The sequence below is a fragment of the Daucus carota genome, chromosome 8 (assembly GCF_001625215.2).
Source record: "Daucus carota subsp. sativus chromosome 8, DH1 v3.0, whole genome shotgun sequence".
NCBI lineage: Eukaryota > Viridiplantae > Streptophyta > Magnoliopsida > Apiales > Apiaceae > Daucus > Daucus carota.
Window position 1 is genome coordinate 31,446,876 of NC_030388.2, and position 15,203 is coordinate 31,462,078.

General features: G+C 33.2%; 1 protein-coding gene and 1 long non-coding RNA gene across 5 annotated transcripts; one reads left to right on the plus strand and one right to left on the minus strand.

Moving 5' to 3' along the window:
- Positions 1–741: 741 nt before the first annotated feature.
- Positions 742–3,522, minus strand: LOC108198980 (disease resistance protein RPP13). The gene has a single exon (XM_017366754.2). The coding sequence runs from the start codon at positions 3,429–3,431 to the stop codon at positions 888–890; it is 2,544 nt and encodes an 847-aa protein (XP_017222243.2). The 5' UTR covers positions 3,432–3,522; the 3' UTR covers positions 742–887.
- Positions 3,523–8,806: 5,284 nt separating this feature from the next.
- On the plus strand, positions 8,807–14,357 carry LOC108198982 (uncharacterized). 4 transcript variants are annotated; one of them, XR_010286298.1, is made up of 7 exons: positions 8,807–9,095; positions 9,513–9,602; positions 9,707–9,851; positions 10,765–10,812; positions 11,558–11,642; positions 12,509–13,522; positions 13,695–14,357. It is a non-coding gene; the product is annotated as an uncharacterized LOC108198982 (long non-coding RNA). The 4 variants fall into 4 exon arrangements; XR_001802238.2 differs by lacking the exons at positions 12,509–13,522; positions 13,695–14,357 and having other exon boundaries at positions 8,912–9,095; positions 11,558–11,840; XR_001802239.2 differs by lacking the exons at positions 10,765–10,812; positions 12,509–13,522; positions 13,695–14,357 and having other exon boundaries at positions 8,918–9,095; positions 11,558–11,840.
- The last annotated feature ends 846 nt before the right edge of the window (positions 14,358–15,203 follow it).

Sequence of the window (15,203 nt, forward strand, 5' to 3'; positions counted from 1 at the left end):
GCAGCTGAATCTGCGAGGCAGTTCCAGGTTTACATCAATACTATTGCATAAGACTAACTGATTGTAAGCTGTTACTCCTATTTAATATCAATCCCAAGATGGTTAGTTTCAAGCCTCCCATAATTCATAATATCACCGAAAAGAATAACTAAAAGTAACATGAAACCTTTAGGCATGGCTGGTGAAAGGAACCCAAATCACACTTTTAATGTCAATGTAAGTTTATGTAGCATGCACAAAGTCACAATTTTTATGTCATCTGTAAATTTATGTAGCATGCATATAGAAGCCTTCAGTGAGTGGCAGTAAAACCTACGCACCTGAGCTAATGTTACAAGTGTTTGGTAAGAAAACAAGCTCAAACTCTCAACACAACAAACAAACTAGGAGTAAGTGAGTAACAGATGGCATGGGAGCCCCTCCCACTCATTTTGTCTCAACTCAAAAATCCACATTTTATTCGATTACAATAAATTAATTGATAATTATCAAAAAATTATATTATTTTTAAATATATTAACATAGTCTATATTCAATTTATGAAATATGATAGTTTTGGAACATGTTCAGGAGAAAAAAAATGAGGGCTTCAAACAAATAATGAAAATAACAAACAATCAATATTAGTAAATAATTAAATTTTCATATTATAATAATATCATATACACACAGTCAAGCAATAATTAAATAGAAAGAAAGATATCGCTTTGAATACCGTCCAAAATTCAAATACTAAATGTCTGATCACCAAATATTCCATATAATGAAATTGAAGAAAATAATGAAATCTTGATAGGAAAGAAAAATAAGTGCATCTTATATATTACAAGCCTAAACTTTAATCGACACAAATGGAATTGAAATACTTCAAATTAAATAGAAACAAATTACCAATATCGAAAAAAGACGTTTAAAATAAGAGAGAAACTATTCATCTCACCTTTACCGAATTCGGTCAAGAAACGTTCTAGTTGGATAGGAATCTTCTTCAGCTCTTCACAGTCAAGTGCTTGAAAACTTTTGAGGCAAGGGAATGTTCCGTCCTCGACTTGCAATTCTTCCAGATTGTAGACACTTCTTAGTCTTAAAATCTGAAGACTCCGAAACGCATTTTGACTACATACCATTTTATTTCCAAGGTACACTCTTCTATCTAACTCAAGAGCCGTAAGATTCGGTAAATTTCCCAAGCTAGGCATTGGATCTTCCTTTAAGTGACTGTTACATAGGGTCAAATCCATGATTGAATCTGGAAGAAAACGTAACTCTTTTATAGGACCCACTAAGTAGACGCTCTTGAGAAGATTCAAAGACGAAAGTGATTCCAGTGAGTAACCTTCTCCATCAATATTTAGCATATGTAATGTACTGAGGTTAATGAAATTTACAGTATCAATCTTGACCCATTCCCTCATTTGTATACCTATCAAGGAATGGAGTTTTATTTGGTGGCTACCTATATTCAACCTCCCGCTAATTCCAATGAATAAATAGTACAGATGCCTCAACTCAGGCAGCTCCCACATCTCTCTGGGAACTGTGTAATAACTACCATCGCTCCCACCCCATAAAGATTGTAACTTTTTCAGCTTGCCTATACTTGTTGGCACTGCTACTGTTTTACCGCCATTACTCATTAAGCCTAAGAACTTTAAGAGAACCAAGTCCCCTATTTCTTCTGGTATCCAATGTGATTCTACACTCGACATATCTAGCACTTTGAGATTTATAAAGCTCGTGTAAATCAACTTCATTTCTTTTAATTCCACTTTATCTTCATAACCTTCGAGCAGGAGAGAACGCAAAAATGAAGCATCAAATATATGCTGCTCAAGTGATTTCAAGTACTTACCAGTTCCATCATAAATAGCATGACGCCGTTGTCCTTTCAATAAATGGATGAGATTTGGTTGGTGTTTACTTGAATCAAAAATAACCAACAACTTCTGCTCCTTTGCTTTTTTTATGGCAAGTTCACGCACAAGATCATGGACCCGGCAACTGCCAACTTTCCCATTCAATTGCAAATACTCAATCTGAATCAAGTTGCGATTACTTAGCTCGTTCAGACAATCCTCGGCCAAATCCTCCACGAGTACTCCATCTCCTTCTTCATCTTCTGATATGAATTCCTCTGCAATCCATAAATGCTTCAAACGTTCGACGTCAATAATTTGGTCTTCTTGGAATCTTGCAAGGTAGAGAAAACAATCTCTCATTTGGGGAGACAAGTCTTTATAACTCAAGCTGAGTATTTCTACAATATCCACAGAGTCATCCGTCAAGTTTCTCCAGATATGCTTCTTCACCTTTGCCCAATAGTCATAGCTATTGTTGTGCAATAAAAGGCCGCCCAGTATCACAATTGCAAGTGGTAAACCTCGACATTTACCAACCATCTCCTTTCCTAAGTTCTCCAACTGGTCGGTTGGTTGTGCTGTCTTGCAGAACAATTCCCAGCTTTCCTCTTCCCTCAAGAAACGAAGTTGATAGGCTAAACCTTTGTTATCTACAGTCTCTGCTACTTTCTTGTTTCTCGTGGTAATGATAATCCTACTACCGTTGTCCTGGTTTGGAAATGCAGTTTTGATCTGGCTCCAAGCGTTTATATCCCATATATCATCAATAAGTACCAAATAGCAACCTTGATTCTGGAGTAACTTTGACAGGTACTGCAGCAAGTCATGCTCATCCATGTTTGACATATATTGTTCGTGCTCAGGTCCCTTGAAAGACTTTACTATCCTCTTAAGGACATCTTTGATGGTATATTCTCCGGAGACACAAACTTTAGCACGGGTGCCAAAATCTCTCAACTCGTTAGAGTTGTACAACTTGGTGGCAAGTGAAGTCTTGCCCAATCCCCCCATTCCATGAATGGAAATGATTTTAAGGGCCGGATCCTCGCTATTAAGTTCTTTCATCAACTTTTGAATATCGTCCTTGAAACCAACCACATCCACCTGTTTATCAATGGCACTTGTTCTTATTAAGGTTCTCTCTTTCTGTTTTACATCTGGACCGGCTAAAATATTGTCTATTCCATACTCGAGTCGCCTCTCCTTGATCACACCGATCTTTTTCTTGAGTGACTCGATATTGTTGCCAATGTCATAAAGCTGAGCTTCTTTCTTGCAGATGCAAATACAGTTGAGAAATCTATCCATATGACCTTGTTCCAGACTCGCTTGTCCATCCTGAAATCTCTTCAGTATATCCACGGCTTCATTGGCAACATCTCTGACAGTGCTTATCCATAGACGGATTTCATCTTCTTGCCTTGATTCTGCACGATTTACGGAAGCCTGGAGGAAGCCTAACTCTTCTTTGAGCCAGCCTATATCATCTCTAACTCCTATTCGTATGTTAACCTGGTGCACAAGAAAATTACCAAGGTTTTCAATTGCAAAAGATAGCACAGCATCTGCCATACTTCTCTAAGAAGTCAAAAAGAAAGGATGGCTGGGAAATATTGGCAAAAGAGTTTGGTAGAAGGTCACTGAGGGAGTAAGACTACTTCAAAGTGGAACATATTATTTATTATAATTTAAGTTTATATTAAAATATTGATTTGAGCTTGGACGTTCGATTAGTGTGAACGAAACATGGAGATGCACAATGAGACGAATAAGTTTTTTATGATGCACATGAGACAAATAAGTTTTTTTTAATAGCCATGCGGAATCATATGATTCACTAAATTGTCCTCTGTGCATTTTATAAAGAGTTTGGCCTTGAAATTTGATGCAACTTTTTCTTATTTTCTTCTCCCATGTGGCTGTGTTTGTTTTATAGCAACTGCAAGTTGAGCTGAGTTAAATAAATTTATACTAAAATATAATTCAGGCCGCTCCTATGTCTCCCTGGGAACTGTGTAGATCTACCAAGCCCGCCCCATAAAGCGATAAAGAATGTACTATTCGATGTTATTTGGGGCGGTTCGACCTGGTTTAAAAGAAGTTAGTTACTGCTTATAGGTAAGAAGTCACGTATAATTGAACAATAAATTTTCATTCTTCTGTTTGGATAATTTTTTGATAATTTATAACTAATAGGTATAGAAATTAGTATTATAATAATAAAACTAGCGTAGAAGCATGTGCAAGGTACGCCTACTGTTGTGTAATATGTGTTTGAATAAATGGTTATAGACTAATGTGTGTTTGAATAAAAGTTTGCAGGCTGCAACAGGCCTGCCTTCAGAAAATCCAAGGTGCTGTGCAATACTCCCTCCGTCCCATATTGAGTGAGCTGTTTTGACTTTCACGGAGATTAAGAAAAAGGTAGTAAGTTTAGTTGAAAAGTGAGTAAAGTTGTGGGACCTATCAATATTTAATAATAGATTTGAGATAGTGGAGGAAGATAGTGGGTGTAATAGTGTTTATATTATTATAGAATGGAGATAGTGGAAGAAAGTAGTGGGTGTAATAGTGAAAAGTAGTGTTCAAAAATAGTAAGTATGATAGGTTCATTCTTTTTGGGACGTCCCAAAAAGGAATAAGGGTCACATAAAATGGGACAGAGGGAGTACAAAGCAGAAGCAAATCTTGATACTCTTGCCTTTAGAAACAATGAAGAGGGTTGTAGAACAAAACCAGAATTTCAAGTTTGTGAGTTAACAGTTAATTTTTAATTTTTCCTTTTCCGTGACGAATTAATTTGTTAGTTAACTGAGGTTATTTACTTGAATATATCTTCACTGAACCTGTTGTTACATTACTTGTGTATATATGCAGAATTTCTGATGATGGGTGACGATGATCATCACAATGATTAGCTAAATTAATTAATCAAATACACAACGCTTATGAAACCACTGCAGAATAATTTTTTTTATTTTGTGATGCATTTATCTGACTATATATAGGCAAAATTTTGTGGCACTTGGTAATAAGGAAATACTAAATTATTACTATGATATAACTAAACACTTTAGGTATTGTTGAATTAGACGGCTAATTTTGATTAGAGATAGTCGAATATATATATATTTTTTCAGTCAGAAACGGTCAAAATACAACTTCGATAGTCTTAGGGGGTGTTTGATAACTCTTAATAGCCTCTTAATAGCCATTTTACTTATTCGGTCAGAGATTTAATTTTTTTAACAGATTATCAAACGTGCTTAATGAAACCAAAACATACTTATTGGATAAGAGCGTGGACTCTCGCTTAGTGGGTAAGAGAGCCTCTGAATAGGGTTTTCCAATGTATACCCTCAAACTCAACCCTTTATTTTCACCCATCCTGCGTTTATGCTAGCTGCTTTAACAGTGTGTTATCAGATACCCGTCACTTTTCTTCACTTTTCTTTAAAAAAATAAAGAATTGATTAATCTTGATATGGGCTATAAATATATAAAATTATAAAAATTTTGGATGATTTTTATAATTTTGGATTAATTTTTTTATGATTTGGATAAAAATTTTGGATGATTTATGATGTGTTTTAGATAAAAATTTAAAAATATAATTTTGAAATTATAGTTATGGATAAAATTCCAAAATTATAAAAATTATAAAAAATTTAACATCATAAATCATCCAAAATTATAAAAATTTATCCAAAATTATAATTTTTTAATAATTTCGGATGATTTACATTTTTGTAATTTTTATAATTTTGGATAAGATTATACTTTTTTTATAATTTTGAATAAAATTATATTTGTTATAATTTTGGATGATTTATGATGTATGTTGGAAATATAAGGGTAAAATGATAAATATATTGGCATTCAGATATTTTAATATGATTGTTATCAAACAATAAATTTCTTTCAGTAAATTTTTCATTCAGGTAAATTCTTCATTCAGTGTATTCAGCAAATTTAATGACTCAGCATTTTTTATTCAGTTTTATCAAACAACCTCTTAGTCGAAAGTGTAGCGATTGGGATGATCAAAAAGAGTAACTATCCTTATTCAAAAAAAAAAGAAAAAAGAGTAACTATCCGGTTGAACTTTTATATTCGAGCAAATTTGGTCAAAAATAATGTTTTCACGCTAAACTTTTTTTCAGAAACAAAAGGCAAAATTCCCGTCTTCAATTTATTTTCGACCGTGAGTATTTTCGACTGGGACTAGGCTGGAAAACCTTCGCTCAAATTTTGGAGGGACAGAAGTGAATGGCTTATAAGCGGTTAAAAATAGTCCACAATTTTGACGGATTTTTTCAACAGGTCTCTAATTTGACTAAGTCTCGTCGTCACTTTTAACTTCGAACTATTACCGTCGAAAATATATGCGATCAAAATTAGCCGCTTTTCTTATATCACATAATAACGTGTTGAAGGGTAATTGAAATTTGATATGGTGAAACACAAACCGGAATCACTATTATTGTTGTTAAAAATCTTTGATTTTCGGCTCTCCATTGTATCTTCTTTGTCTCTTCAGCTTACTCATTTTTCGAGTTTGGTCACATATTCTGCTGCATGCAATGTTGTATACAATTCAGAAACTTGCGTTAATAATCAAAACATTTGTCAGACTAGATCCCATCAATATTGATCTCTTGTTTTATCATCAGAATATTTTGATATGGTTGTATTTTGGGGTTGTATACTTGTATTCCCTCTACCGAACAGATTGATTCTGAATTTTGTTTTGTTGAACTTTTGAAACAAAACTTTTGAACCGAAGTACTAAACAATTTGACAGTTCAAGAAAGTTGAATATCAAATTTTATGATTCACCTAGCGTTTTTGCTTGTGTTTTTTTTAATAATAATCGTATGATTTTTTTGAAGTCAAGTTGTGTGTCATGTGTTTTAAAGCAAGACTAATAAAGTCCCAAGATCCAAAATCATTATAATCATGTTCCCGTTCATTCTTTTTTTTTTCCTGACAGGTGATTATAATCTGTAAGATTATAAAAAGATTATATTTTAGAAATAATCAATTTATTTTACTTAATTCAATAAAAGAAAGATTTTGGTAAGAGAGCATTGAGGGAGTAATTCAAATGCAGAGTTGAAAGTGGAATTTATCATTCAAATTTATTATAATTTCAATTTTAATGAAAAATTAACGAAAATTAAAGTACTCTGTGATGTGCTACACTCGCTGATTTGCTGGATTCCACCGCATACCCTGCGTGTCTGGGATGCATCATGCATATTGCGTTATTGTTAAGTTTGTCTTTTGTTTATTAAATAATAAAATTAAACATAACTCTATGATAACATTTTCTTTCATATGGGGTCATCAGGGAGTTTTTTAAGATACGCATGAAGAAAAAACACAAAAATACAAACGACCTAATTATTCTTATTAAACCTACCTAGGACACATGTGGGGTACTAAATATAGAGATATAGACACATATCATATCACCATTATACTGCATACTACCACTATATTTTAATAATATTAAAAAGAATAACATAGTGTTAATAATCAAATCCGAACCTAATGTTAGTGACAAAAAAAATCAGAACCTAACATTAGTGAAAAAAAAAATTAATAGTTCAGTGGTAGGTTTCTAAATAAATAATAAGTTTGATGGTAAAAAAATTTATTTTTCCCTAAAAATTAATGTATATTTTTCATTTCGATTCTACTTTTTAATTTTATACTAATTTTTTAATAGTCACTAAAAATCTTAATGACTCATGAAATCATGATCAATTTATTAAATTTTCATGTGTACATTCTGTAAAGAAGTTGGCCCTGCTTATTTTCTTCTTCCCATATGATTGCATGTGTTTTTATAACAATCCTTAGTTGAGGTAGTTAACTTAAATTGACATGTTACATTTTATAAAGAATTTGGTTTCAAAAAAAGAATTCTATAATAGTCGCAAGTTGAGGCAATTAACTTACATTGACCTGTTACATTTTTTAAAGAATTTGGTATTAGAAAATTGATGCAACCTTTTCAACTCATAAGCTAAAATTATGCACAATAATGTATGTGCATACATGTAATGAAACATAAATTTATATGGACACAAGCATGCACACGTAATCGAGTTTTTAAAAGTAGTTTAAATTGTTGATGAGGGCACTGCATTCGTTATGTGAAGAGGAACAAAAAGAGAAATTAGGCTTCAGACTCTTTGACTTGCCGGGAAACAACTAATATCTCAATTACTCTGCCTGTTCTTGAAAATAACTATCGACGAACTTAACCAATATGTGTAACGAAAATAAACAACTCAAGCACGCTCCCCACGGATCCTCCTGGCCAGCTGAATGTCTTTAGACATGTTTGTCACACACTTAGAATGAATAGCGCACAAGTTAGGCTGTGTTCACTTGGATGGAATGGAATGTGGAGAGAATGGAATGAAATTTGCATTATAAATTGGGAGTGATTAGTGAAATTGTTTATTATTTTTATTCTTTCAATCATTCCATTTTAACTATTTCAACTAAAAATCTAACCCACATGTTTTGAAAGGAATGTTGATTCTATTTCATCATTTTTTCTTAGCATCTTCTTCATGAAATTTTTTAACTCACTCATATTTAATCATTATTACTTTATACTTTCTCCGATCTTCATAAAACTTGTCCATGTAGTTTCATTCCATTCTGCCCTCATTCTATTCCATGAGATGAACACAACCTTAATATCTTCCAACAGGTTTATTAGGTATACCTCAGCTGCCTCCCGGAGAGTTAGGACCGCATGGCTCTGAAAATGCAAATCAGTCTGCAACAACAAATTAAAATTGCATGTTGCAATAAAATTCAATACGATAAGTGAAGATACAATATTTAGGGTTGTTTGTTCCAAAGAAGCAGAAGCTGCTTCTGACTTCGGCTTCTTTTGCCCGTTTGCCTAAATAAGTATAAACACTTTTAAGAAGCTGAGAATGCTAGCTTCTGAGTTCTCTCAGAGAGTATCTGCTTCTTTTTCAAACACTTCATTAACTTATTTACTTCTCTCTTCTTATCCACTTCTTTACTTTAAATAAAAAATCACCTTTTTTTAAACTGACCTAAACCCCCCCTTAGTTCTTCATTATCTTCTTCTTCCGAGCATGTGCGGCCCAGCTGATCATCTTCTTTGAAATATGGGCATCACTTACCCCTGGATCAGACATGGTATAAAGCACAGCCAATATCAAGGGCTTGTTGGCAAGGGTATGTTTTTGTCAGAATATATGTAAGGTATTTAATTCTGAAATATATGTAAAAATATTACTAGGCATTTGCAGAAATTATTGGCATTATTTTTCACGATCTTATAATATTACATAGCTAGCATTCTTCAGAGCATGTGCCACACCCAGCGGAGAGCATGACCGGTTCGTCTCGATTTCCGAATAATCGTAACCGCAATTATATATTATTTTTAAAATTGATAACCATAACTGCCGGTTCGTATTTTGGTTTTGGTTTAAAAAACCTGACACGGTTATAACTGCTTGTGTTAAACTTGAACAGTATATTGTAATCCCAGATAAATTTACATTGGCCCGGTTTATAAAATATACTAATACATTTACTTATTTGAAATTGTTTAGATTTAATAAAGTTTTACTGACATTCAATGAGCAGGGCAAGCAGCATGAAGCACCTGCGAAATTATCCACCTTATTATTTGCAATTGCTTTTCAAGGACCTCTCTGTAATCGTCTTATCAAGCAGGTATATGAGTGTATCTAATTATGTATACGTAAACATTTGACTAATTAGAAAATATTTCAAATGCAAAGACTTCTATAATTAAATAAGCGCATTCCTATTTTCAGCAGAATAATATGATCTCTGGCCGTTCATTTCAAAGTGACGATTATCAAAGGTTCCTGTTTAAAGCAGTTGAACGAACTTTGTAGCTTGTTGGGTGATGCGGAGAAGGTGTTCGATAAATTGCCTGTATGAAGATTTTTCCAATTGGTGAGTTTACGTGACAATATTTGGTTTTCTTGGATCGCTACTAAGAACTTTTTATGCTTGTAACCATTGGGTCTTTTAAAGTGCTTGGCATGTCTTAACTTTATTGTGTTTTTGGAGATTTTGATCTCGTGCTAGTTAAGACTAGTTTTATATGGAAATCGATCTTGGAACCTAGAAATTGAACCGAGTTTGGGCTACCTTAAAATTAAGTGATTGATTTAGGAATTTGGGTCTGGGGCTTAGTTATGGAACCTAATATATTGAGATCATCGAGATCATTACAAAGATTAGCTAAATTAATTAATCAAATACACGCCGCTTATGAAACCACTGCAGGATAAAAAAATCTATACTTGTGAATTGTGATGCATTTATTTGACTATGTATATCAGATATTTTGGTCCGTGTGCTGATTTTAGAAAAACAGATATTTAAAAATGAAGGGAGTATTATCCAACACTTTCAACTTTTAATTAAACCAGGTCGATATGATATATTTAAAACTGTAAATATGAGATAATCATGAAATGTTTCGTCTTTATAGAAATAAGAACAAACAAACAATGCTAGAATTACTGATACCGAACGATTCTTAGCCGGGACTGATATCTTATTTATCCTGTTTATTCTCTGACATAAATATCTACCAACTTAAACAATAGGCAGAACGAAAATAAATAAACTTTTAATATAATGTTGAAGATAAGTAAAGATACAAGGTACAATCGATTCTCAGGCACCCGATAAATATTAGGTTATTTTCTGGCTGTTAAATATCTAACGGTCATGATTATACTAACATTTTTTAATATGTCATGTTCAATGGCTAAAAAACACTGATTATATTAAAATTTTATTATAATCCTGGGTGCGAATATTTATCTTACGGTCAAAAATCATGTTTTTTTGACAGGTTCGTGGCAGTCTAACTGCCAGGAAAAAACTTGAAATTTTTGCGCAGGTATATGAGTGTATCTGATTATGTATATGTAAAACATTTGACGTAATCAGAAGATAAATGAAATGCAAAGGCTTCTATAATCAAATAATCGCATTCCTATTTTCAGCAGAATATGGTAACTGGCCATTCATTTGAAAGTGACGATTACCAAATGTTCTTGTTTAAACCAGTTCCAAGAAATTTGCAGCTTGCTGGGTTGTGTTTGTTTTATAGCTACTGCAAGTTGAGCTGAGTTAAATAATAGATAGTGTACGAGGTTATTGAAATTCACAGTATTAATCTTGACCCAGTCCTATCTATTCTTAATAAAGAATGGAGGTTTGTTTGGTGGCTATCAATATTCAAACCCCAGCTAATTTTAATAAATATATATAACTCAGACAGCTCGAATATCTCCCTGGGAACGGTGTAGAACTGTAGATCTACCCAGCCCGTCCCATAAAACTATAAAGATTGTACTATTCAATGTTATTTGGGGCTGTTCGACTTGGTTTAAAAGAAGTTACTTGTCACTTACAATTAAGAAGTAAAATGTTAATTATAAGTGAAAGATAAATTTTAATTTATTTGTTTGGATAATTTTTTATGATAATTTATAACCAATAGGTATTAAAAATTAGTATTCTAATAATAAAACTAGCTTTAAAGGTTGTAGACTAATGTGTGTGTGAATTAAAGGTCATGCAGATTGCTGTGTAGTTTTCTTCTCTCAAAGAACTTATGAATCACAAATTTGTCATTGTAGGATGATTGAATCTTAATTTTGAAGATCTACTTCAAATGATCTCCACTGCATCAGGCATTTGTATATGATGCAATATAAAACCAAGGTGCTGTGCAATACAATGCAGTATTTCAAATGTGAACTCAACAATATATCTTCTTAGTGGTTAACAATACTACATGTAAAGATAATGATAGTGAAATCAAGATTCAGATGATATGGATATAATATCATTTTAGACATAAGAAAGTTTGATAATCACAACACTGCATCAAATTTTAAATTGTCAGAGTATTGAAATCAATCATGCAGTTCTACAATTCATTTTATGCTATTGAGTATTGTGTTCCCAACGGATGACAGTATAAAATTTCAGAGCCGGAAAGAATTTATCCCTCCTCTGTTAATAGACCAAAATTAAGCAAGATACAAGAAAGCACATCCATAAAAGGGTTTGTTTATCATCAAAGAGTTTATTTTTTCCGGTGTGTGTTCATGGGCACATGCTAAGCACTAAATTTTATGTAGGACCTGGGTCAACAGAGCATAAACCCTTAACCACTGGGCTATCCAATCGTGCTCATGTATTTAACTAATTTTGATTGGCTCCTACTTTGTAATAATGGTTGACCGTTGACCCTTCTGCATATACAAAAACTTCACCAATCAATTTGAGCTAAATGCAAAGATTTTAGTGCTTAGTATGTGCCCATGAGCACAAACTAGACAAAAGCGAAAAATATAACAATTCGAGAGGGGATACAATAAATATTAAAAATATCACATAGTCATATAATCAAAATACAGTTACATTAAATCAACTAGCAGTTCGAGTAACATTATTGCTTTCTTATATTAAATCACATTAATCTACTAACTGCAATTATTTATAGTTTATACACTGGTCTAATAGAAATCAGGGTCTCTGGCTCAATTTCAAATCTAAAAAAATTGTCCAAACATTGTATTTAGGCTTCAGAAAGCGCAGGCATCCGATTTCTGCAAAGCTTAGTTGGTTTAGTATTATGCTGCCACTGTTCATAACTTCCATGACTCTTTTTTGCCCTAACAAACTCTCGTGAGAAGGTGGATGCTCATGGTAAAGTTTTCAAGTGTAAGGTATTTTTCTGTCAGAATATATTTCAGATATTTTAAATAAGCTAGTATCAGTAAAGTCATCTAAGGATCGCAGAAAATAAAACGCAGCTGAATCCGCAAGGCGGAAAGTTTCACATTTACATCAATATTATTGCATAAGACTAACTGATTATAATCAGCTATTTAAAATTAATCTGAAGATGGTTCGTTTCAAGCCTCCCATAATTCATAATATCACCCAAAAAAAAACTCAAAGTATTATGAACTCTTTAGGCCTGACGGAGGCATGGTGGGTGAAAGGAGCCCAAATCACAATTTTTATGTCATTTGTAAGTTTATGCAGCGTGCATAAAGATATATAAAGATTAGACGTAAATTAGTAATTTGTCTCGTGTTATGAACAGTGCCGACATTTCAAACGAGAAACGTTTTTAGAGACGGAGGGAGTATAACTTAAGTTTGTATTAAAATATTGATTTGAGCTTGGACGTCCAATTAGTGTGAACGAAACATGGAGATGCACAATGAGACAAATAAGTTTCTTAAGGTCACATGAGAAGAATAAGTTTTTTAATAGTCATTAGAAATCATGATTCACTAAATTGTCTTGTGTACTTTTTATAAAGACTTTGGCCTTGAAAACTGATGCAACTTTTTCTACTTATTTTCTTCTTCCCATGTGGTTGTGTTTGTTTTACAGCAACTGCAAGTTGAGCTGAGTTAAGAAAAAATTTACTAAAATATAATTCAGGCAGCTCCCAATTCCCATGTCTCCCTGGAACTGTGTAGATCTACCGAGCCCGCCCCATAAAGCGATAAAGAATGTACTTTTTGAGTTTATTTTGGGCGGTTCGACTTGGTTTAAAAGAAGTTAGTTACTACTTATAGGTAAGAAGTCACTTATACTTGAAAAATAAATTTCTATTTTTCTGTGTGGATAATTTTTTGATAATTCTTTACTAATAGGTATAGAGATTAGTATTATAATAATAAAACTAGCGTAGAAGCATGTGCAAGGCACGGCTACTGTTGTGTAGACTAATATGTGTTTGAATAAAAGGTTGCAGGCTGCAACAGGCCTTGCCTTCAGAAAATCCAAGGTGCTGTGCAACGCAACTCAGAAGCAAATCCTGATGCTCTTGCCTTTAGAAACAATGAAGAGGGTTGTAGAACAAAACCAGAAATTTCAAGTTTGTGCCCTTTCATGGGTTGTTGAAGCTGAAATGTCACTCCATTGAAGTGACCGAGTACTCATGCTTATTATTGAGCCCTGTAAGCTAGAGTCCTCTAGTGGCAAGCAAAACCAGGATATGTGTCTATCACAATCCTCTAATGGTTGGCAAGCAGAACCAGGACTTTAGAGAAGTTGAAACAGTCTTCTAATGACAAACATAACAGTCTCTTCCAATCTATTTCTTCAAATTCTTCTCCATCTCTTATCTTTCCTTCTCGCTTCTTCTTCTACCTTTACAACAGATCATCTTCCTTTTTACTAGCGTCTAATCATCAATCCATTATCTTCAAGCTAAGAGTTCACAAAGTTCCCACTCTTTAGCTTGAGGGGGAGTGTTAAGGGATAAGATAAAAGGCTTTTATGGTCTTTCTATCCAGAACATTTGTTTTTACTAGAATTTAGTATTGTTTGTAACCTTCTATATATACTGGAGATGTAATAACTATACGAAGACAAGTAAAAAGAAATGTAGTCAATTAATTTCTCTTCTTTCTTGTTCGTGTGTTGCTCTGTAAGTTTGCAACTATGGTTCTCACCATCACTGACTTATAAAATCATCAGAAGATTCTGTTGTTCCTTGAAGAGAACTAACCCAAGCTGCAACAAAAATAATAGCTTACAATTCTATAGATTCACCTTATAGAGTTATACAATGGTCATTTATTACAAAATCATTTCAATTCATCTAACCCTTAGACCTTGTAACGAAGCTAAACAATCTGTTAAACCTAAGATCAAATCTTAAAGAAAATCTTCTATAGTGGACAAACATCTGCTATACATTCCAAGATTATTAATAAATATATCTTGAATCATCTTAAGTAACAAGCTTCGAAGGCCTACAACACTCTTCATAAAGTCACAAACCATGTTTCCTTTGGCCTTTTAACATGGCAGTTAAAAAGAATTTGTCAGGTTCAGAATATATTATATTAATCCTGTTAGGCAGTCTACTTCTTTAAGGATTTAAGTTCAAATCTTAACATTTATGCGGTCAATCTTATGCAGAAGCAAACCTACATAGCATTTAAGACATCTGCAAAAATAATAATAGGCATCTGCAGAATTTACTGGCATTAGATTCAGCGATCTTGCAATATTACATAACTAGCACAAAAGAACTTTTGTGGCATTTTCATTTCGTTCCTTTAATAGTGGCTGTTTGATGTGGAGGAAAGATCACATACAATGTTAAAGCCAGTTTCAGTAAAGTGATCTAAGGATCGCAGCAAGATTATAACGCGACTGAATCCGCAAGGCTGAAAGTTCCAGGTTCACATCAATATTTTTGCAGAGAAAATACAAACAATTAATTAACATTAGGAATTAATTATT